The sequence below is a fragment of the Fringilla coelebs genome (genome assembly GCF_963513975.1).
Source record: "Fringilla coelebs genome assembly, chromosome: 19".
NCBI lineage: Eukaryota > Metazoa > Chordata > Aves > Passeriformes > Fringillidae > Fringilla > Fringilla coelebs.
The window spans coordinates 11,445,575-11,469,067 of NC_140045.1; the positions used below are offsets into that span (position 1 = coordinate 11,445,575).

Below are 23,493 nucleotides of genomic sequence, written 5' to 3' on the forward strand. Positions count from 1 at the left end.
TGTACCTAAGATGTCCTCAATATTTCTACAAAATGCTTCCATTTCTATACAGTTCTGTTTTTCATTGTGAGTACAAGAAATATGGGGGGAAATTCAGTCTTGTGCCCTTTGATGGTGTGCAGAAGAATGTGTTTAATGCACTTCTGTAACAGAATTCACTAGAGATTCCCATCCCTGGAAACATTCAAGGCCAGACTAGATGGGCTTAGAGTTACCTGGTCTAGTGGAAGGGGGATTTGGACTAGGTGACCTTCCAAGGTCCATTCCAACCCAAACTACTCTGTGATTTTGTGAAATAAAAAATATTTTAAATACGATCTATGCAGTTACAGAAATATCCAAAACTGACATGTCTTTTGAAGAGTCACTCTGTCAGTTTTGGATAATAAATGTAAGTATAATCAGTGTGAAACAGGAAGATTTTAGCTTTGTCTTTAAGTACAAATCTCAACACATTTCTAATTTAGAACTTTTCTCTATCCTGTCACCTTATTGGTCAATGCAGCCATAGTTGTTGTATCCTGGTGGAATAAGGGGCTTTTCTTGTATGAAAATACTCATCCTCTGGAACACAAAAGATGTCAGATAATGCTGCATTCCAGCAAGTCTGTAGGAAATGCAAACTCTTAGATCACATAGGAATTGCTCAGGAGTGGTTGTGGTGCTTTTAAAAAGCTTGGGCTAATATGCTAATATAAAATGTGAGAGCATTTTGAATGAAGAGAGCAGAGCCACAGAAAATTATTTCCAAAGCTATTACAATTTTTACCTCAAGCCAGGATTAGTGATATTTTTCCAGGGTATATGTAAAGCAGCATCAGCTTACTTTTCTTTAAGTGGTAAGTATGAAAACGTTTCTGTTTGCTTTCATCATGGTTAAGCTAAGGAATTCTTGATTTCTCTGACCTCAGTGATAACTCACCCATAGTCTGCAAATTAAAAAATAATTTTAAAAAAGCACTACATTCTTCTCTAGGGTTATCTTTAGTATCCTTAACATGGAACAAGTGTTTATAAAGTTGTGGTTTTGGGTAACAAACCTCTCTGGCCATGCCTGTTTCCAGCCCCATGTGTTCAAAAACCATCTGTGGCTTAAAGCATTAGAGGTCACTGTAACAGGAGGGGATTTACCCAGTGCTATAGAAAAGTTGCATTTTAGGCAGGAAATTGCATGTTTTTCGGAAGTTCTGTGGTTTAGTTTATAAAATGTCATTTTACACTTGAAAAACTTCTCTGTGTAGGCGTAGGCGTTTGCTTTACGTGTGTGTTCATATGGCTGGGGGTTAAAAAAGGAGCAAAATGTTGATTGAACCTTTCTGTCTAAATCCTACAACCTGAGGTTCAGAAAGACGAGAAATCGTTAGAAATCTTGATTAATACTCCAGGACCCTTGAGACTGTGGAAGGCTGATGTCAGTTCAATAATCCTGTCCATGAGGATTTGTGATTCCTGCCTGGGAACAGCATCGCTGGTACTTGTGTTTTGTTACAGGAATGGGAAATCGCAGTATATCGGTTAAATAAAATGGTGATCACGCTGTATTTAGTAACTCGCAGAGTGTCATTTCACTTTAAAGCCATCAGGAAACAACAAAAAATCGAGGGGGAAAAAACCCTTTGTACGATCTAACAGATGAATGCGTTGTAAAAAATACGCAGGGACGCTCCGCAGAAGCGGCGAAGCCTCGGGCACAGCCCCGCCGCAGAGCCGGGCGCGGAGGGCAGGCGTGGCGGATCAGCGCGGGCCGGGGGTCCCGGTTGGGATGGAGATGGGGATGGGGATGGGGACCGGGATGGGGGCGTCCCTCCGCGTACGTGCGGCGGCGCAGGTCCGCAATGAGCCCGGCGGGCGCGGCCGGGGGAGGCGGCGGAGGAGGCGGTGCCGCCCCGCCCGCTTTGCGGCCACAGGCGCAGCCCCGGCGGCAGGTACGGGACCGGCGCTGCGCCCCGCTGCACCTTGACAGGCTGCCCTGGGGCTCCCGGGGGGATTTTGGTTGTCGGGTTGTTTTTTTTTTTCCCTGCGGAGCTGATGAGCTGCGGCTCGTGCCCGCCCGTTCTCCCGTTACCTCGGTGCGGGGGGCTCTGAAGAGCCGGGGGTGCAGCGGCGGGGGCTCCGCTCCCCGTGCGGGGCCAGGGCCGTGCTGCGGGGGCACCTTCCCCGCGGGGCTCGGCCAGCGCCGACCGTCCCGCGTCTCCTCCGAGGCCGCTCGGTGCCGCCCGCAGCGCCGGGGGCCGGCGGCGTTTGCGGGGTAATTCCGGGCGAGGGAATTGCGGGACACGTGAGCGCGGCGGGGCCGCCCCGGGACCGCCCGGCGGGGCGGGCGCGGCAACAAAGGGCGGCGGGGACGGCAGGGAGGGCATCGGGGCCGGGCTGGCGCTGCTCGTGCGGCTCTCACCTCCCGCCCCGCTCTCTCCTGTCCCGCAGCCCCGGCGGCCAACACCGCGCGGCAGCCGCGCCAGGGCCGGGCAGCGCCGGCCGCGCCGCAAATGAAGTGCGAGAACTGCAGCAAAAAGGTGAGTGCCCGGGCGGGTCCTGCCCGCCCCTCGGCCGGGGCACGCCGCCGCGGGCATGGGGGGATGCCGCCGCCGGGCACGGCCTCGTCCGCCCGCCCCAAGGTCACCGAGCTCCGCGTCCTCCCCGCGGCCCGGCCGTGACAGCTCCCGGGGCAGCCCCGAGCGCGGTGTCGCCGGCGTGTGGCCGTGGCCGTGCCTTCCGCTGCTGCTCTGCCTGTCTGGGCAGCCCCTCGCCTTAAGAAACTGCCCAGAACTGTCGAACCGATTAAGCGGGGGAATTCCGGGGAAATTATTTCCATCGTAGCAATTGCACTTTGAACACAGGGTCTTGCATGTGTTCCAGAACGCTGTAAATATGCTCTGTCGGTGGTTAATGACATGAACAGTTCTGCAAAAGTGTTCTTACAGAATGGTGAGCAGGCTTTGCATAATCCACACATTTCATGTTTTGTTTCAGGAATGCAGTAAAAAACAGAAAAATGATGATACGCAAAGTACATCTGTTGATGCATTGAGTTCAAATGATGGCTCTGAAGAGGTAATGTTCCTTCTAAGACCTGTGTTAGTCTGTATATTCTTTTGCTTTGTGCACCCCAAAGAAGGTTATAAGGAGACAACTTTCAACTACTAAGTATAACAATAAACAACAAGCAGTTGAAAACAATTTTCAGCTCTTGTAGATGTCCTTTAATATGTGAATCAAAAATCTTGTAAAAAGGTGCCACAAAAGCTCTTACTATGCAAGCAAAAAACAGAAATTCTAAAAATTTCGAGTGCAAAAACTCTTATATCAAGACTTCAGAACATAGACAGAACTTATAAGAAGAGTTTTGATAGTACAAGTGGACAAAATATCAACTTATTCTTTATATCCAAGTATTCCTTTTTCTCAAGTGAGCTGCAGATAATGTGAAACTCTTGATCTCACAGAATATGTTCCGTGCAATTGTAGGACTGTGTTTTCTTTGTTTTACCTCGTGCTACAAAGCCTAAGCCACCTTGCTGTTAGAGGGACATCTGGTTAAAGAGGTTTAATAGTTTCAAGGGAAAGTTTTCTCAGTTGCTGGGTGAGTTGATGAGGACTGTCAGCTCTGAAGCACAGTGCAAATTAAGTTACTAGCATATGGACTAGGGGCTAAATTTAGATTTTTGTTTACACTTAAACATTTTGCACTTTCACAGTAATAGGAGGAGCAGAGCTATGATTGGGATGGAACATATTGTTTTGTTTACCTGTAAATAATCTTGGATATTATGCAAGTGTTGTGGATTGTCCTGCTAAAACCAAACAGGGATACTGTGTTTGCTTTTCATGTGGCTCGTTGCAGAGATGTTGAAAATCATTTGATCATTATTAAATACTTGTTTACTTCTTTTTTTGCCACCAGAAAAATGAGTTTGATACATTGGCTAATGCTAAAATACTCCTTAGTGACTGCCTAGCCTGTGACAGTTGCATGACATTGGAAGAAGGAGCCAGAGTTTTCCAACAGAATCAGAAGGAGTTCTTTCGTGTCCTCAACCTTAATAAGGTAAAGTGACCCAAACAATACCTCACTGTTTTCTCTGAGGAGGAGGCAGTTCCAGAATGACTAAGCAGCTTGGTTTCCCAAGGCAGATAATGTGAAGATTTGTCAGGATATGCTTTTTCCAAAGAGGAAGTCAGGCAGCATAAACGTTAAAAGTACTTAAAATAATTTTGTACTGGAGTTGCAAGGTCACAGCACTTAATGTAAACACCAGAGGAAAGTTACTGCACCTGCAGAAAGAAAATTTATTGGCAGTGTGGTGATTTCATTACTGCACTAACTAATTATTCTGTAGTTCAGTGTTTATTGATATTGATACCTCACTGCTAGGACTGTTCTGGGTGGTTTTGGTGGTAATATACCCACATTATACAAACCTATAAAGACATGTTCTTGAAATTAGCATTCTTTTTAACATGTGTTCAACCTGACTACATTTTGTCCATATTCTTAGCAAACCTTGTAGGTGTTCTATTGCTGTCTCATTTTCTGCTGAGTTCTGTTTTTTTTCTAGAAATTAGTTGCTGTGTGTAGTGCTCACATCTTTAGAACCTGATATTAAATTAATTATTTTAGTTCTGCTCCAGACTTCTGTGCAAAACCTACTAGAATTGAAACTTTTTGATCTGTACATGTGTCATAAATATGGCTTAATTACATAGTACTTACATTTTCTTAGAAGGAGATTAACTGCCCATACAGAATGGTGTTGTCATATATGAGAAAATTAGAAGAGGATGGGGGCAAAATAATCTTTTGGGTCACATGGGTCCTGTTAAGAGGGCCTGAATCCTCCAACAGCAAGGCAGTCAGGTACTTTCATCACAGCTCCAGGGGTCCAGACACAAGCAAGAGCCAGTCATGAGCTCTGAGTCAGGAGCTCTCCTTCAGGGGTTATTGTCCAGCATTTGGATCAGTACAGACTGTGGGCTCTGACCTTTGCAGGGTGACACTTGTCTGTAGCACAGTCCTGCTTTGTCTTCCAAGTTTTCTGCTGGTGTGGAAAATGTCCCAGCTAAAAGACAAGATTAATCTCCAGCTAAATGCCACAGTCATTAGAGCTGCACAGTTCCACACCACACACTGGGTACTTTCATGGGATTCCTCAGTACTTCAAATGCTGATTTGTTGAGAGTCCCATCTTGCCATTTTCCCTCTACAACTGCAGTGATAAAGACACAGGAGCCTTAGCAAAAAATCAGATGTGTAATTTGCTGGGTTGTATTTATAGCTTTGAACGCCCCTGCTTCTGTAAACATTCTTTGTGAATGTTTAAAGAGACATCTCTTCTCTTATTTGCTAGAATATTTCATCCTGCTAGAACATCAGAGGGGCTGAATGTCCCTGAACTTTCCTTAGGCCACCTGGAATCCAACCACAGAATTGTCCTAGGAGGGATGGATTTCCCCTGAGGTCTATAAAAGAAACATCTACAGATGATTGGAGATGAGCACTGTCAGGATCAGAGGAACATCCTGTTCTGCTGCAGCTTGAGGGTTGTTTCACAGGGTTTTTAATGATATGGCCCACTGAAGCATGAGACTCTCAGGAATAACTCCAGGAATGGGAAAGGAAGGGAAAGCAAGGAGCCCTACCCTTTTTTAATGACTTTTTTTTTCTCTTTGTTTCACTTACCAGAAATGTGATACCTCAAAACACAAAGTGTTGGCAGTGTCTCTATGCCCTCAGTCATTGCCTTATTTTGCTGCTAAATTCAGTCTCTCTGTGAATGAAGCAGCCAAGAGACTCTGTGGTTTCCTCAAAAGTCTTGGTAAGTTTGCATTTATTATGGTGGTGAAGCAGAAAGGGAGGGATCATTTGGGTTGGTTTTGCTTTCTCAGCAGCCTTCCGGTACCTGAAGGAGCTGCAGGAGAGCTGGAGAGGGTTTTTGACAAGGGCATGGAGTGAAACAGGGCAGGGTTGGATTAGGGAATAGGAAGAAATGAGGCTGGGGAGGCCCTGGCACAGGTTCCCAGAGCAGCTGTGGCTGCCCCTGGATCCCTGTGGGTGTCCAAGGCCAGGCTGGACAGGGCTTGGAGCAGCCTGGGACAGTGGGAGGTGGCTCTGCCCATGGCAGGGGGTGGCACTGGATGAGCTTTAGGGTTCCTCCCAAGCAAAACCAATGGTGGGATTCCATGCCATGATATTTTGTTAAACAGTCCTGAAGTGCCCTTGCACAACCTCGTTCAGAGTTTGAACTCCAGGCTCTGTGAAGCTCAGCCAGGCACCAGTGCCACATACAGCAGTGTGAGAAACAGACTGGGGACATTCCCTGCTCACAGGAAAGGTCACAGAACAGAAGGACATTGTAGAGCTGCCTCCAAAACCTTGGCTACCAACTAATCAGGGAGGGCTTAGTCACAAGCTTCCCATTATTGTAAAACTTGAGGGAGAAGGTAATTCTTATTCTAAGTTCCTTTCAGTCCTTTTGACACATTGTATCTCTAGGAGGGTCTCAGTTCTGGTTTTTTTCTGTAATTTGAAATTACAACTGTTGTATTTGCCTACTTTATGTCAAAGCTGTACTTCCTTTGATCATTATATACAGAGTTTTAGATAAAAAGCAATAACCACTTTCCTTGTAAGTCTGGGATTTTTTAAAATTTAGTTGAAGGAAGAAAAAGGACATTAATAAACCTATAAACTGTTTCCTTCTGTCTGTATCTATATATATTCATTTTTCATGTTTTTTCTGATGCATCTCTGTACCTAGAGTATATTCTTCATCTCAAAGCATTCCTGAGTTCTGGTGGGCCCCAGTTTTCCTAGAATGCATTCATTATCTCCCCTCACTTCTGTGGGGATGTGCCCAGTGTTACGTAGGCTCATAGGGAGTGTGTTGCCAAATGAGCAGCCAGAAGGTCTCTGCTGTGGTGGTGATATGCTCCTGTAGCTCTGCAAACAACTTGAGCAATGGCAGATATGCCTCTTAGCTGGATATGATTTTTTTTTTTGTGACTTCAGCATGTCTTGAAAAGAACATTCCTTTGCCAGAGTCACTGCATGTCACCCAGGAGTTGTGACATCCTGTTCAGTTGAGCTAAAAGTGACAGATGCAAAGTGCTCAGAAGGAAGCAGAGAATGTTTGCAGTGCTGCCAGCAGCAGTAGCCTCTTGGTGGTCCTTTTAATCTCAGGATGTAGAAGGTGTTTTTGCAGTGTATGGCTTCTATTTATGACTCTGCTGCTTGTGAAAATGTGCAGAGGGGAAGGAATATACCTGTTGATCCTGCAAGATTTTTTATAGGCCTGGAACTTTGAAAGGGGTTTGAGGTGGAAAACATTTTAGTGACTCCCTGTTCCTTTCTGCTTGCTTCCCTAGGGGTGCATTATGTGTTTGACACCACCATAGCTGCAGATTTCAGTATCCTGGAGAGCCAGAGGGAATTTGTGCAGCGGTACCAACGGAGGAACCAGGAGGAACATGCCTTACCAATGTTTGCCTCTGCTTGCCCTGGTGAGAACTGATTTATCCATCCTTCCTTCCCTTAAAACTGGTCTCACTGGAACCACCAAGGAGCTGAGGAAAGGGTGACTTCCTTTGGGAGCCTTACATAATCAAAGCATTTTTGATTTGCTTTTGAGAGACACCGAGCATGCAGTGTTTGTTCCCAGTGCCACTGGTCATCCTGAGTGCATTTCAGTGCTTGGAATTGGGAATCAGAACTAGAATGGAGGAGTTTAGTGGGTGCTTCTTGTGTGTTCAGACCTCAAAGTTTAACTGGGCATTTCCTCATTGAAAATAATCTTAAAGGAATTTTGATAGAATTAAACCACAACCTCTGTTACCTTCAGCAAAGTTCAGAACTTGCCACTTAAGCCTAGGGAAAAGTAGCAAGTGACATTCCTTGTGATGACTGTGAGATGGATATGTCTGACACTTGGAAAGTAATTCTCACATGAAATATCACAGACTTGACTCACTGAATGTCTCAGTTCTGAGAACCTTGCCCCTCAGAATGTGTTCTGTTATGAGCAGAACCTGCACTTGTACCAGCTGAAAAGATGCAGAACATGCAGTCACTGCTTACTTTTTCTATTGTTAGCACAGCACCATTTCAATTCAAGTAAAAAGTCACATTCCTAAAAAGAAGGATCAAAAGGGAGGTAGCAGTAACTCCTTTGCCTAGCACCCTCATCAACTTCACCCTAAATTTCAGTGTTGCTTTTCAAAAGGGTGATAAAAATACCAAAATACTTCTTGCTAGCTTTGAAATAACTCAAGTGGATTGTAGAGTGATGATGAGTTGCAGTCAGTGATCCCCAGAATCTGCTTTTGTTATTGATTTAAAGTTTAAATACTGCTGTTTGAATTATACTTGTATTTTTGTTTATTCTATGTATTTTGTAGTGAAAATATCTGGGTTATGCTTTAACTACTACATTTTTGTATTAAAAACACCTCTCTTTTTTCTGTTACTGTTATCTTAGTGTAACCTCTTATCTTCAGGAGCAGGCATGTCATACATTGCTCTTTTTCATGTAAAACCTGTGCAGCTGAAACACCCCCCTTACTTAGTTTTCTTGTCTTGTATTTGCTTTAGGTAAAATTCAAAAACTAAGGATTTCTTTTAGAATTTCTGGGATAATTTTAATTTGTTTCATCTGGAAACAGGACTCAGATTATCTGCTGCTCTCAGTGGAAATACTTTAAAATAGTTCATGGAGCACTTTCCTTGTCCTTGTGTGGTCTGCACAAGATAGATTTTGGTGTCAGTGCTGGTTTTGGTGTCAGCTCTCTGCTGTGATAGAGCAGCATGGGTGGTTTCCATTTCTGGGAAACTAACCCAGAATATCACCGTAAATCCATTTTGAAAACATGCTATGTTTCTTTGTCAGCAATTAGAGAAAGCAAAAATCCTGATTAGTCATCTTACAAGTGAGGTTGTTCACTGTGTTTCCTGTCCTTATTTGTCTATGTGCATTTTCTGTTCATTTTTCTCCTTCCTCTTTCTACCCCCAGATGACATATATTTGTCCCAGAGATGTTGTTTACTGGGTGTATTCAGCACAAAATGGTTTTTATATAGCTCTGTAGATGCAAGGTCAATGTGAACTCAAGTATAAATGCTTTGCTCTTTTTTTATCTTGGTGTGTGACTTTGCACAGACCTATCACCCTCTGCAGCAGGCTGGGTGTGACATCTACCATGAGCAAAGAGCAGAGCCTGCATAGTCCAGAACCTGAGAAAAGCTGATCCCATGTCCCTGTCTAATTGTTCACCTCCTGCTGCTCTCTGGGGAGAAAATCAGCTCAGTTTTGGGTTTTTCTGTTCAAAGAACAGCAGTGTTACTACTGATAGTGTATGTAATATCTGAAAAGAATCAGTCCCTTTCCTTAATGTACTAAACTGGTGAGGATCATGGAGCACTTGCTCTAGAAAATCTGGTGGTTTTAAGGCACTGCCAACCTCTGTGTCCTCCCAGAAAAGCCAATGGGGCAGAAGCAGCAGGAAGATCATAAGTATTGAGGATTCTGATGCTTTTGTCCCAGTCAGTGAATTTCCTTTTCCAGGAATGGGGTTTTACAGTAGCAAAAGTTTGCTTAGTTTTTGGATTTCCTGCAGATGCATACATGCATCTTCATGATCTCACAAGAAACCACCAAAAGTAACATGTTCTGAGCTAAAGCTGCAGGAATTTATATGGTAATTTGTAATGCTTTCTTGCTCTTTGATGACAACACAAGCCAGCAAATGGCCAAGAATCAGAAATAATTTATGAAGGGTGTGGGTCTGGCTGAGTGCTGGTGTTCCCTGACATAAGAATGGGATGTCTGAGGTTTTCCCTCACTGTGGCTCTGCAGTTCAGGCACAAACTGCAGTGTGTGTGTGGAGTGCAGATGAATGTTCACTCACCCAGGCTGCCTGTACAATTAACCAGTGACTAATGAGACTAATGATCTTTGGGAGCTGCAGCTGTGAGACACTTGTTCCATCCACTGCAACAACAGAAACAATTTAGGGAATTGCTTCAGACAATACCTGTCAGAAATCTCTTAGGATTTAGTGAAATTTCCTTATAGCTCATGACTACAATATCAAAAATATTCCAGTTATAAGAACCAGCCTAATAGCAGGAGTGCTGGGGTGATTCATGGTGAGTAAAAGTATTTTAAAAACTGTCCTTGTTGTGTTTGAAGCAGTTTTTGTTCTGTTTGAACAGCTCTTGACACTAAAGCCATTTAAGCAACAGGATGTACCTGTCATGCAGAATATGCTAATAGAGATTTTTACCAAGCACCAATAAATTCAGCTTTTTTATAGGTAATGTCTGTGACTTAAAGTCCCAGTTAAGGTGGACATTAGGCAAACTTCCAGTTCAGAGTCTTGCAACTCAGTACAGTCCTGATGGGTGAATCCATGGTCCTCAGCTTTTCCTACAGCAGAAATGAATGCTTGTTGAAGATGGTGTGTGCCTTTGAGGTTTTTATGGAAACCAGCTTGAAGTCTGTGCAAAACAGGAATTGGGAATATTAAACAGCTGCAGGATCTTTGGGTTTTCCTAATACTTAACACCTTCTCATTTTCATCAGTAAAATTTTATTACCCTGGGAAAACTGTTTCTCTGCTACAAAGAGACCTCATCTGAACACTGCTTTGCATCCCAGTTTTGTGCTGCTGTTGGCATTTGTGGTATTGTTCTGACTTCAACAGCACCAGGTGGTTTTACATAAGTGGTAATTTCAAGCTTAAAAGTTAACCTCCAGGTTTTCCCCTTCCTGGGCAGCATGTACTGCACAGCAGTTTCTCTCTTTTATGTAATCACAGATTTGCATGAAGACAAAACATGATCTTTCTTCACCATTTCTTAGCACCAAAAGCAACACACCTGCCTTGAAGGCTGGGCCTAACTCTGCTGCACAGTGTAGGTGTCATGTAGATGAAAAAAGCTCCAAACCCTCGCTGTGAAGGGTTCTGGGCTTTTCAGTGAGAGCTACAGAGCCCAAGAAAGAATTGCACACCCTAAATACCTTGATTTGTTCATTTACTGGGGGAATAATACAGCAGCTCTGGATGTTGGGGTGCTGTGGGTATGCACAGCTTGCCCCAGCTGGAATGCTGAAGGGGTCTGGTGAGAGAGGGGATTCCTGAGAAGCTGAGGACAGAGTGTTGTATACAGAGAGATTTCAGGTGGCTCCTGTGAGTGTGGGGGTGTTTCTGAAGGTGTGGCTACTCTAACAATAGTAAAAAAAAGCCATTTTTTCCTAGGCTTAATCCATGTGTATCTTGTGATAATGCTTTCATGTGACTCTGCTTTCCAGGGGAGCAGGCTGGGTGCAGGGATATTAAATCTCAGGAAACACCAGGTTACAGTTAAGCAGCCAAACAGTGCATTTGTGTGTGGTGATCCAAGGGCTGAGGTCTAGAAGGTCAAATTTCTGTTAGCTGGGGTCTTGTTCTTTCTGCTTTGTTAAATCTGTGCATGAGGAAGGGACAACAGGTCATGAAGTTCCCAGTGGACCTTGGTCTAGAATTCATGGCACAGTGAATTATTGACTAAAGCATCATTAACAGAGCCCTGAGGTTTCCTATGGCTCCCAAGGTGGGGCTCCCAGCCCACACAGACATGTCCTCCCTGTTGTGAAGGTGCCATCATTTCCAGGATGTGTTGTGTGACTGCTGCCACTTGCTGTGCTCATGGCTCACTCCTCTGTGCCTGTAATTTTCTTGTGGTTCCAGGTTGGATCCGTTATGCTGAAAGGGTACTCACCAACCTGGTGACCTCTCACATCTGCACTGCAAAGTCTCCACAGCAGATCATGGGCTCCCTAGTGAAGGGCTACTTTGCCAGGCAGCAGGTAAGTAATTCTGATTTATTTTTACCATTATATTCTTCTAAATAGAGCAGCTGGGCTTTAATACTTAGTGTATTATATTTGTCCTTTACTTGAAGAAGAAATGGTGCTCTGTGCTGTACAAGTGCCCATGATGAGAAGAATGTACAAAGCACCTCATTTCATGCATCATACATTTCATGCAGTGCAGTGTGAGCTGGCAGCAATCCTTGCACCCCCAGTGCAACATGGATTTAGATATTTATGGATAAAGTTAAATCCAGAGCAGTTAAAGGGTTTTTTTGTGAAATGCTGCCTGTGTTGTTCTGCAGCACAACCAAAACTGGAGTGGAGGAGAATAATGTGGAAATTGCTGTGTTACCTGAGCTCAATAAAAGCATTGTGTCCTTGGAGCTAACCTTTTTATCTCCTCAGTTTTGTATGTTGAAAAGTTGTTGTTCTTTACATACCATACCTAAAAGGAACCACAGCACGTTCTGTAGGGAAGGGTCTACACGTGGATAGACAAATTCTGAAGGGCTTGCTCTGGGTGAAAGTGAGTGGGGAACAGCCAGAAACCAGAACTCTGAACTCCTGACTTGCATTCACTTTCTAAGGCAATCAAAAAGCTGCAGAAAACGTGGTCTGAGGACTGCAGACTGACTTTGGAAGTTTGTTGCTGATGCTTTCTGACTTCTGGCAAATCACTGTCTGTGTGAACATTCCCTTAATTTAATGTAGGGACTTATTCCTGGTGTTGTCTGCATGAGATTTATGTCACTATTTTTGTCCCTGTCATCCTTCAAGCTGTGTTTTGCTCTTCATGGAGTTCACATGTGCTCTCTTCTATATTCCACAGAACTTGTCTCCTGATAAAATTTTCCATGTAGTCGTGGCACCTTGTTATGACAAAAAGCTGGAAGCCTTGAGGGAAGATTTCTACAATGCCTTGTATAATTCAGCAGAAGTTGATTGTGTCCTGACATCAGGTTAGCTTTTTTAAACTTATCATCTATATATATATAAGTGAATCACTGTTTTTAGAATGGCCTTTATGCCAAAGTTTGCTTTTTTCAAGTCGGCTTTGTCATAAGATTGGGTTTTTTTCTGCTTCAAAAATTAGTCCATATTTTTGTGCTGCTGGTAGTACAGGCACTGCACAGAGAAGGCAGTGTGACACATCCTTTCCTTCTAAGTTGTTATTCATCTAAAATATCAGGTGTTTTGACAGCCTGTTAAAGAAGGTAAAAGTTATGCAAATCCATATATTAAAACAATTGTCTCGCTTGTCTGTGGTCATTATTTTATTAGGAATTATTCCTAATTCATGGCACCACTTGCCTTTTGGTGAGGATCTTGTCTTTAGCCTTAGTGTCCAAACATCCTGCAGTGTAGTTTGGATATTTCCAGACTTGGCCTAACAGAAAGGCTGAGGAGCTGAGCAGAGTTTGGGCAAGCTGAAGGCCCCTTTTCTTTGGGGCAGGAATTGTCAGGCTTCTCAGTCTCTGGAGGGAGGTGACTGCCACAAAGCACATGCAGGTGTTGGGATGTTGATCTCTGGAACAGAGGCACAGTGTGTTGTGCTTTGTGATGAAAGTAAAATGTCATGTGTTTTCCTACAGGTGAAATTGTCCAAATAATGGAACAGAAAAATGTGTCAATGAAAGATGTGACTGAAGTAGCTGTAGATAGTTTGTAAGTAGTTTTGTTGTGGATTGCTTCCTTGTTTTGATGACAAATGACATGTTGGAGCATATTCAACATTGTTGGATAAAGCTCCTTTTTGACTTAGAGGTGGGGCAACTGAGAGGCATTTTAAAAACTTTTATTCCATTTTCAGTCTCATGAGAAGGGTGAGACAATACAACTGTTACAATTCACACTATGACAATCAGAAGCCAACTATTTCTTAATTATAAAACACTATAAGCATTTCTTGGTTTATCAATTTTAGCTATACTATGTTGTAAATGTCTTAAAGTCAGTCATCTAAAATTACTCCTTGTGGGTCTTATTATAATACATTTTTATAGTTTTATTTCTCTAAAGTATTTAGTCTTATTTGTAAGGTCATCTTTTGAACTTGTTTTTAGTTCAGTTTCTCTCTTAATAATGTCTGGTTTGTTCTATGGTATTTTTAAGTCAGTATTTCTTATTTTAAGGTTTGCATACAGGTGTACAATATGTGAGTTTTCTATCAACCTTTGAGAATTTCCTATAAACCCATTTCCCGCACAACATAAATGTAAAACTGCTCAGAAGAATGTTTTTTTCTTTTTAGAGAAAAAAACCTGCATCAAAGCCTGAGTATACACAGCTTTACCCTTACATAGTGGCCAAACCCACAAAAATATTCTCTTAGATGTTCATTGCTATGTATAAAAGTAATATGAAACAGATAATATAAATTTGCATGTACTGTCTAAATACAAAGCAGATAACTTGAGGTAATGACCCTTATACAGTAACTCTTCTAAAATTTGTGGCTTGAAGATTTATGTAGCTCCTGATTGATATTTAAGAATTATTTATTATTTATTTGGTTCTATTTATTGATTGATAAATATTGATTCTTTGCAGTAAGAATAGATGTGACTGTATGAAGTGCAAGCCTTGCTAGGCAGTGTGGCTGCCTGGGGGTGCTGGCCCTGTTCAGAGCTCTGCTGAGCTCCTTGTGTAGAGCCCAGCAGCCTGATCTGCCCTGTGCACGCAGTCCTGGGGCTGACCATCTGCTCTGGGCTCCCCTCTCTTTCATTGCAGCATCCTGGCAGTAAATTTCCACTCCCCAGTATGTTCATGTGGGTTGCTAGAAGCAGCACCCTTTCAGGAAATGGTAATGGATTGGTTTTTATAGTGAGGACAGCAGTCAGTTTTTCAAGATTAGATCAAACTGAAGTGTGTTTGGATGAGAAGCACACAAAGCACTGGATAGGTTTTGTTTCCATCCCTTCTGCTTGGCTCAGGGAGCAGCCTGTGTGGTGTTTAATTCTCAGACTTGGTTACAGAGGCTGCCCTCCCTGATCTTTGTTCAGCTGTGACAGATGTTCCTTGGTATCTTTCCAAAGGGCTGCTGGTGGAGCAATGAACGTGCTGTCTCGCACAAAACAGAAAGCTCTGGAAGTTTTGAAAAATCCTTTTCAGTTCCAGCTAGAACCCTGCTTGGACCTAGAGGGGAGAAATTTGAGTGGGTCAGTGGGAACGTGCTCAGAGCTGTGTTTGTAGTGCAGCTCCTTGGATTGTTTCAACCTGAGATTGTCACACAGAATGAGAATGAATAAAGTTCCTGCAGGAATAACCACAGAGACACTCATGTAATTCTGTGTCAGAATCACACAGAGACAGGCTTTTGATTCTGTATCAGCCTGTCCAGTGAAAGGCCAAGCTGTAACTCAGCATGTGCTGGTTCATTAGCTCAGTTTATGCTATCAGAGAATGTCCTCAGCTGGAAGGAGCCCACAGGCATCACCCAGTGCAGCCCCTGTCCCTGCACAGACACCCCAACAACCCCACCCTGGGCACCCCTGGCAGCCTCGGGGCTGTGCCCATTCCCTGAGGAGCCTGGGCAGTGCCCAGCACCCTCTGGGGGAGAAACCTTCCCTGAGATCCAACCCAGCGTCCCCTGGCACAGCCCCAGCCATGCCATGGGCTCTGTCACAGAGCAGGGACCAGAGCTGTCCCTCAGGAGCAGCTGCAGATCCTGGTGAGGAGGTCTGGCCTCAGTCTCCTCCAGGCTGAACAAACCAAGTGCCCTCAATTTGTGTTGGAAAATAATGTTAATTTTTAAAAGGACCGATCTGAAAATACTGGTTCAGCTGTGAGACCTAATGACATAAATTTTTGCTCTTCTGGGGTCTTAAAAGTAGATCTTGCAGAGAAATTTAAACTTGAAGTCATGCTCTTAAAACAAGCCCCAGTTGTGATAAAGTGCTGGGTATTAAAACAGTTGTATGAATGTCGGCTCTTCAGAGCTGCTTTTAAATGGGGAGAGGTGAACTTCCAGGAGATGCCCTTGGGATATGAGCTCCCATTTTCTCTCCTGAACCACAGTGTAGCACTTATTTTCAGTGTACACCATTCTAACCTGGTTGCAGCTCTACTGATTTGGTGTGATTTTATGAGACAAAAGTTCCTAAAGCAGGAGAGCTGTCAGCAAAGACTGGTAATTTCTGAAGTAGTTTTGTGTTCTCAGAAATTATTCTCTCAAAAAATGACCATTTAAATAATTTTATTAAATATTTTTTTCCCAAATGGCTCTTGAGCAGTAAAAGGTTATTAACAAAATCTTCAGATTGTGATGAAGGTGCATTCTTATAAATTACTGTTGCTTGATAATTCTCAACGTGGAAAGCCCTGCATCTTTTTTTTAAATTCATTTTTTTCATCATCTCACTGCTGTCCTGAATTATTTACATCTTTTAAGCTGTAATAAATAAAACTGTAGTGTGTTCTCAGTGCTACTTTATTGAAGTGAAAGAATGAAATTTTTGGAGTTGATCTTCCATTTTGTTGTTCCCTAAGGTTTGATGACTTAAAGGAGGGAGATGTAGTAAGGCACGATGGCAAGAGATCTGATGGTTACCTGGAGCACATTTTTAAACATGCTGCAAAGGAGCTTTTTGGCGTGGATGTCAAGGAGATAACCTACAAAGCACTAAAGTAAGTTACACTTTCGTGTCCTTGTTATGTAGAATGGGTGAGCTGGAACAGAAGAGGGAATTTACACTTGGAAGGGACCCACAGCAGTCACTTGCTCCAACTGCCTGAGCACTTTGACCAGAAGTTAAAGCATTTTATTGAGGGTTTTGTCCAAATGCCCCTCAGGCACTGAGAGCCTTGGGGCATTGGCCACCCTCTTGGCAAGGAACTGATTCCTGCAGCCCAGGAACTCCCCCTGCTTTGGGTGGTGCTGCAGTGACAGCAGTTACAGGCTATAAACCTGCTCTAAACCTGCTGGTCTCTCACTGCAAAGCAGCTCCTGCTGGTACTCATTTTATTAAAACCTTACCTGCACTTAAAAATAAAGTAGAATTCTATTACAAAGATTCCACCCCAACTTCTGCTTAACTCAGTTTACAAAGTGGAAAAGTTCACCTTGATCTCACTGTTACAACACTTGTCCTGCTCCCTTTGGAGCATCTGAATACAAACTGGCACAGTTGGATTGCTCCTGTGGGAATGCAGGGGGTTAAAATGTTCTCTCTTTGTCTTGACAGGAACAAAGACTTTCAAGAAGTTACCCTTGAAAAGGATGGGGAGACAGTGCTGCGTTTTGCAGCAGCTTATGGCTTCAGAAATATCCAGAACATGGTCCTGAAGTTGAAAAAAGGAAAGTTTTTCTACCATTTTGTAGAAGTCCTTGCCTGCCCAGGAGGTAAAAATAATTGTGGATCTGCAGTTGTTCTGCACGTGTATCTTGAATCTCAAAGGAAAGCTGCCTTACAGGCAGGCACTTCATTCCCTCTTAATTCTCTTCTTAATAATCTTAGATCTCACTGTTTATCGAAGGGTCCAAAACACCAATTACAGGTGCAGGGTTGGCTCAAAAAATGATTGAGTTTTCTAAAATTAGTCACGATGTTATTTGTTCTCTTCTGACCTATAAATAAGTGCCAGCACTGCACTGCCAAACCTCAGAGGATGCTCTGAAATGGTTGTCAAGGGCAAGAAAAGACAAGGAACATAATTAGGATCATAAAACCATGGAGAATGCAGAGAAAGATTTGTGATATGGAAACCTCATTTCCATTAAGATGAAGTTGATATCGGAGTCACTTTAGGTAAATACAAATTGTAACAGCGTGGGAGGCAGTTTAAAAAAAAACTTCCTTTAGAGAAGTGTGAAAAAAAGAATTCTGAGTTAACAGAGGCTTTCTTTTCATATCAAATCTCCATCACCTTCCATCTTTTTAATTTATTTTTTTTCCTAAGGGTGCCTCAATGGAAAGGGCCAGGCCCAGACTGAGGATGGCAAACCAGACAGAGCCCTGCTTGCCCAGATGGAAGAGGTGTACACTGCCATTCCTGTCAGGCTGCCAGAAACCAACCTGCACGTGCAGAGGATGTACCAGGACTGGCTGGAGGGCATGGACTCCAAGAAGGTCCAGGACACTCTGCACACCACCTACAGTGCAGTGAATCAAAGCACGAGCAGCTTGGACATCAAATGGTAACCACTGCAGAGCTGTGCTGGGGCTGCAGGGCAGCACTGGAACCCTCTGGGCAGGTGGCTCAGTGAGGCTCTGCCCAGCTGGGGCTCGTTTTGGGAAGAACCATTGCTTTGCAAAACCAGCCAAGGCTCCAAAAGCCCTGGTTCCTGTCATTTAACTTTTACTGTTTGTCATTTCCTGCGTGCAGTGGATTTCTGCATTCTAAAGCCTGATCTTGCAAGGTACACAAGCCCTTTCTGCCAGGGACAGGGAGTGGAATTCCTGATCAAGTTACTCCCTGAAGTGAAGGTTCACTGCACAAAATGGGCTCCTCCAAGAGGGTGAGATGATTTTACTTCTAGGTCTGCAGTCCCTATCAACACAGGAATTTCAGTATTGATGCAGTTGGTCTGAACTTGGGATTTACTTACCTTGGTAAGGAAAAGGCCCTTTTAAAGGACAAGTGAGTATGTGAAGAGATGTAATGAATTTTATAAGCCTTGTATCCATAATTCAGCAAAAAGTACTCAGTTCCAAACTAGCCACGTTCTTACTGATGTAGTGTCACAGAGTGCTTCACAGAAACAAAATCTGGGAAGCTGATGCTAAATGGTTCATTTAAAATAGTTCCAAATAGGTTGGTTGGTACAAAAAGAGAACTTTCTTCCCATGTAAGTTTTCTGCCAAGCTTGCAGCCAGGAGTAGTGGTGGTGCTTGCTTTGGCTTCTCTCTGAGAGTGGAACATGCCCAGATTGTTTTTTCATTTGTCTCCATGTTGAAAAACTTCTGCAAAAAATAACTTCCTGGGGTGCCTCTGAGAAAAAAATACTGAGCAATGTTTGTGAGCTCATCAGAGTTATGGTATGTTGGCATCATGATTTTTGATGCACGTACTTTTATAAATATTCTGTAGAGGTTCATTTTTCAGACATTGTGAAGTGGTACTGCCATTCAGCTTGTCTGCGACTTCCCCATTTGTCAGAGAGTTATTTGAGGATGTGATGGACAGACTCCTGCCAGACTTCTTCAGATTTTCCTGATAGCATCAGATCTGTTCACAATTAATGGCTGTTTGAAGCTAGCAAAGTTCTAGCTTTCCTTATGCAGCCTGAGTGTGGATGGGCTTTTTTAACCATTTCATGCAGTTTGAATCAACCTTCTTGCAATTTTCTTCAATATTACTGCTGCTTGTATGAGTAAGAACTCCTGCAAACACCTGTGAGTGTTTAAAATGCACATTTAACTTGGACACAGTGGAATGGGATGAAGCATCAGGGGAGGCAGGGCAAGACCTGGCACTGGCTAGACCAGTGAGGCTGAAAAGGAGAGAGACAGTGAAGTATCACCCTGCTGACAGGAAACAGCTCTCTGAATGTGAAGCTGTTAAAAATTGCAGCTTTCTGTTGGGCCTCCACCTAAATAACAAACCACTGCACTTGGAGGGAGGTTTTCTTTCAAGTGCAAACGAATTTATGTACTGCACTGTCTGAATGCCCACAATGAGATTATGCCCATGAATTACAGAAATTAGCCTTTGCAAGTTGTTCCTTATGATAAGAACCATATTTACTGTGGTGCAATATCAGAACATCGACAGAAATCTACCTCTGTACAGGAAGGGAGTCCAGGAGTCGTGGGAAGAGCTGTGTGTAGCTGGAATTGTAATAGATGTGTGCTGGAGAAAGGTTGGGGTGTTGTGTGACATTTCAAACCAGATCACTTTCAGAAGCAACATCCACCTCCTTTGGTCTGATTTTGTTCATCTGCTGTGATTTCCTCCAAAAACTCCACCAGAATTGTAATGTAATAAATGGTCCTGTTCTGTTTGTATAGGCTGTTTCTCTGTATATATGGTTTGTAGCTGGATGCATGTTTAAATTATATCTCTGCTGCTCTTTGTACAGTGTGCTTCTTTTTTTCTGTGCGTTTACTGGGTGCAATGGTACAAAACCAGTTTGCTGTTCTGAGGAAATCTTCAGTAAACTATTCAAGAGCTGCCTTGTTGTTCTGAAAGCAGAGCCCTGAGCTGTGTTACAAGGTGATGGATCCTCCCAGGGCTGGGTGCCACTTTGGCCAGTGCTTGCCTGCTGCACTGAGGGGCCTCACTGCTTGTGCTGCTGGGGGAGCCCGGGAATGGGCTGGGCAGTGGCTGAAATCAATCTGCTCTGCTCCCACTGCAAGGGAAATCGCTGGCTCAGTGTCCAGAATAACCTGTTTCAGCTGGACCCACCATTTCTTCCATCTGCTCAAGGGTTTTAACCTACTGAGGCAGTCACAGCGCAGAGCTGTTGATGATTTGTCTGCTGCAGAATTCTTTTTTAAGGACAAGGAAGGCATCTAACTGAGCTTGTAGTGGTGTTATGGTTTTGCATAACAAACCTTTCCATCACTTTCCTAAATGTCTCCTATGCAAAACCAAGACAAGTGGCTACACAGAATGTATTATCATTAGTGACCTAAGTAACTGAGACTTTTTGGTTTTGTTTGGGGTTTTTTTTGTCAGCTTTTGTGTTTTAAGACTTTTGGAGTAAAATGTTTTCGTTTGTTAAAGGTCTTATATTTCAAGTGCTAGTTTTACAGGATAGAACTTTTGTTTCCTTTTAATCTTTCCCCCTTCACCAGCTTTCATTGAAATTCTCACATATATCAGAAAACCTTGTTGCAGCTTCATATATAGTGAAATACTTGCCTAAGGTTCGATTCTGGTTTTTGAATCTGCACTTGGAAAGTCCATTAATGTTAACAATATCCACACGTCTGAAATTAGAGCACTATTTAATTCCCTGATTGAATTTCCTGATTCCATAATAATTTCTATTGCTACTGTCACTTCAGCAACAGGAAAAGCTCCTGACATGGCCACAGCTGTAGTGCTTTACCTCCCCCTTGAATTTTGTGCTGAGATAAAAGGATTTTTAGAAAATGATAAACTGGAGGGATTGTGGGAAAGGAATTGGACACAGTAAATGAATTAATAAAATTGTCTTGGGATGTTCTTGACTTGAGCATGTCAGGTGCTGGATTCTTGAGGTTATGGTATTTTGCTCTGAGGCTGCAACAGCGTGTTGTGAAGTCCCTTTGCCTGCTGCAGGAGGGTTCCCTCAGCCACAGCACCTGTGTGTGTCCCCTGTGGCCAAGGGCCTGGGCAGCCCTGGGCTGTGCTGTCCCCCAGAGGAATGCAGATACCCAAATGCAGCAGTCTCAGCTGGGTTATACCTGGATGATGTTGAGTTACCCAAATTTTGGTGCTTTGTTTTCCTGTGCAGCATGACCATGAATTGTAAATAAATCTCAGTACTCAATTCTGCACTGTGTCATTCATTGATGTAAAAGTTTAACCCTTTAAGTCCACCTGGTTTCACCCAGGGGGTTTGTCTGTGGCACCAATGCTGTATCAGCACTTGATGGGACTTTTGGATTACAGCTGCACCTCAGACTGTGTGAAATGGAAGGAGGGAGTTGCCAGATGAATGGTAATTAGCTCTCTAAAATTGTCAGTGAATCTATTGATTCCTTGCAGGGCAGACAAGCCCTGTGGCTTTAAAGCTCTTGTGCTGGGGTGTGCGAAGCCGGCCTGTGAGAGTGGCTGGCTGTGCTGAGCTTACTGGGCAGAGACACTTCAAACACTGCTGCACAGGAAAAGATCTTTGTGTGTGCCCTGATCCAACAGCTGAGAAAAGGATGAAAATCAGCTCTGACACACACAAGGAATTTTATTCATCACTAGGTTGTGTGAAAATTTAATGAATTGAGCAAACATTTCCATATGTTCTCTTGAGCAGTTGGGACTTGGATTTCTACGAAATAATAACTGAATTTGAAGATGTTCTGTGTTTTTTTCAAGGGTTACCTGGCCAGAGGAGGAGGAGGAGCTGTTGAATAGAGAGGCTTGCTCCTGTTGCTGTGTAAACAAGTGACTTGTAGGACAGGTTTGGAGGAGGGGAGCCAAGGTCTAAGATGTCCTTAGCTGCTCTGGAAGTGAAAGATTACTGAGGGTTTGTGTCAGCAAAGCAGAGGGAATACCTATTTAAATTGTGCAATTTATCCCAAAACACTGCGTTTCTGCCCTTATTTTCCAAGTGCGTAGTTGGAAGATAACTTGAAAATATAACGTCCAAATTCTGCACATCTGCCTTATGAAATTTTTCACAGTGTAAATGCCTCCCCCCAAAAGTACTAATGTAAAACAGCAGTAAAATACAACAAAATACTGAATTAAAAAGTAGCAAGAATTATACAGTCTTCTGTCAATGTTATTGCATTGAAGAAAATCGGGCAGTGTGTGACAGCTGAGGGCGAGGACACCCCGTGGGCTGGGCTGGAGCTTCAGCGGGGTCCGGTCTGGCCCTGCTGGGTTCTGAAGCAGAAAAAGAGAGACCTGGGACAGGTTCTACCGAGATTTGAACTCGGATCGCTGGATTCAAAGTCCAGAGTGCTGACCATTACACCATAGAACCGGGCGGTGCCTCTCTCTTCCGCCAACCCCCACAATTAATCCATAGTGAACAAACCCCACTGGGAAATTGCTGCTCGCTCTGTCCTTGTAGCTGGGATGGCCGACGGGAATATAACCCGACCTAAATATTCTGTTTGTTCCGAGTTTCTGCGGTGTTTGTTGTCTTTACAGAAACGTGGAATGGTTTGGGTTGGAAGGGACCTTAAAGATCATGCAGTCCCAGCCCTGCCATGGGCAGGGACACCTCCCACCATCCCAGCTTGCTCCAAGCCCCGTCCAAGCTGGCCTTGAATGCTGCCAGTGATGGAGCATCGAGTTTCTCTGGGCACCCTGTGCCAGGGCCGTGCCACCCTCTAGGGAACAATTCCTTCCCAGTTTCCCATCTAATCCTCCCTCTGGCAGAGTGAAGCCATCCCCCTTGTCCCAAGTCCCTCTCCAGCTCTCCAGGAACCCCTTTGGGCACCACAATAAGGTCACCCCTGGTGTAATGAGGGCAGAAAGCAAACATGAACACTGGGGAACATCTGCTGTCAAAGACACCCCAGAAGCTCATCCCTACAGAGCTCAGCAGCTGCCACCAGCTGTGCTGATGCAGAATTTAGAACTGTGTTTCCACACAGGCGATTCAAAGCACAGAAAGAAAATGAACAATATGCTGTGACATGTCTGAGATTATTCAGAAAATTTCAGATAAGTCAGAAAGCACTAACCTGGCTGCAATAAATAATAGATATGAGGGGGGAAAACAAGAAAACACTCTGATTGGTTACTCTTACACTTTAGATATGTATTCCACGAGGCATGGAATGTTTATGCCATTCTAACAGCCCACGAAACACGCCCTAAAGTCTCTTTCCATGGTTCTGAGCAGGAAATAAGTGTCTTTGTGGCAAAAACTTTCAGGTTCCACCGAGATTTGAACTCGGATCGCTGGATTCAGAGTCCAGAGTGCTAACCATTACACCATGGAACCACACAATATGGTGTCCCGAGCCGCGCCTACTGAGCCAAACTCCGGGAAAGTCAATTCCAGGATTTCCATGGATCTATGAACAAGATTCCTGCCTTGTTTTTC

General features: G+C 43.7%; 1 protein-coding gene across 2 annotated transcripts; it reads left to right on the forward strand.

The window, feature by feature from the left end:
• The first annotated feature begins 1,907 nt into the window (after positions 1-1,907).
• Positions 1,908-21,269, forward strand: NARF (nuclear prelamin A recognition factor). Of its 2 annotated transcripts, none has more exons than XM_084218613.1 (12): positions 1,908-1,925; positions 2,425-2,513; positions 2,971-3,051; positions 3,902-4,045; positions 5,681-5,813; positions 7,363-7,497; positions 11,722-11,840; positions 12,676-12,805; positions 13,439-13,511; positions 16,335-16,472; positions 17,030-17,187; positions 17,745-21,269. In XM_084218613.1, the coding sequence occupies exons 2-12, from the start codon at positions 2,487-2,489 to the stop codon at positions 17,984-17,986; spliced, it is 1,380 nt and encodes a 459-aa protein (XP_084074739.1). In that variant the 5' UTR covers positions 1,908-1,925; positions 2,425-2,486; the 3' UTR covers positions 17,987-21,269. The 2 variants fall into 2 exon arrangements, with proteins under 2 accessions (XP_084074739.1, XP_084074740.1); XM_084218614.1 differs by lacking the exon at positions 1,908-1,925 and adding an exon at positions 2,052-2,248.
• The last annotated feature ends 2,224 nt before the right edge of the window (positions 21,270-23,493 follow it).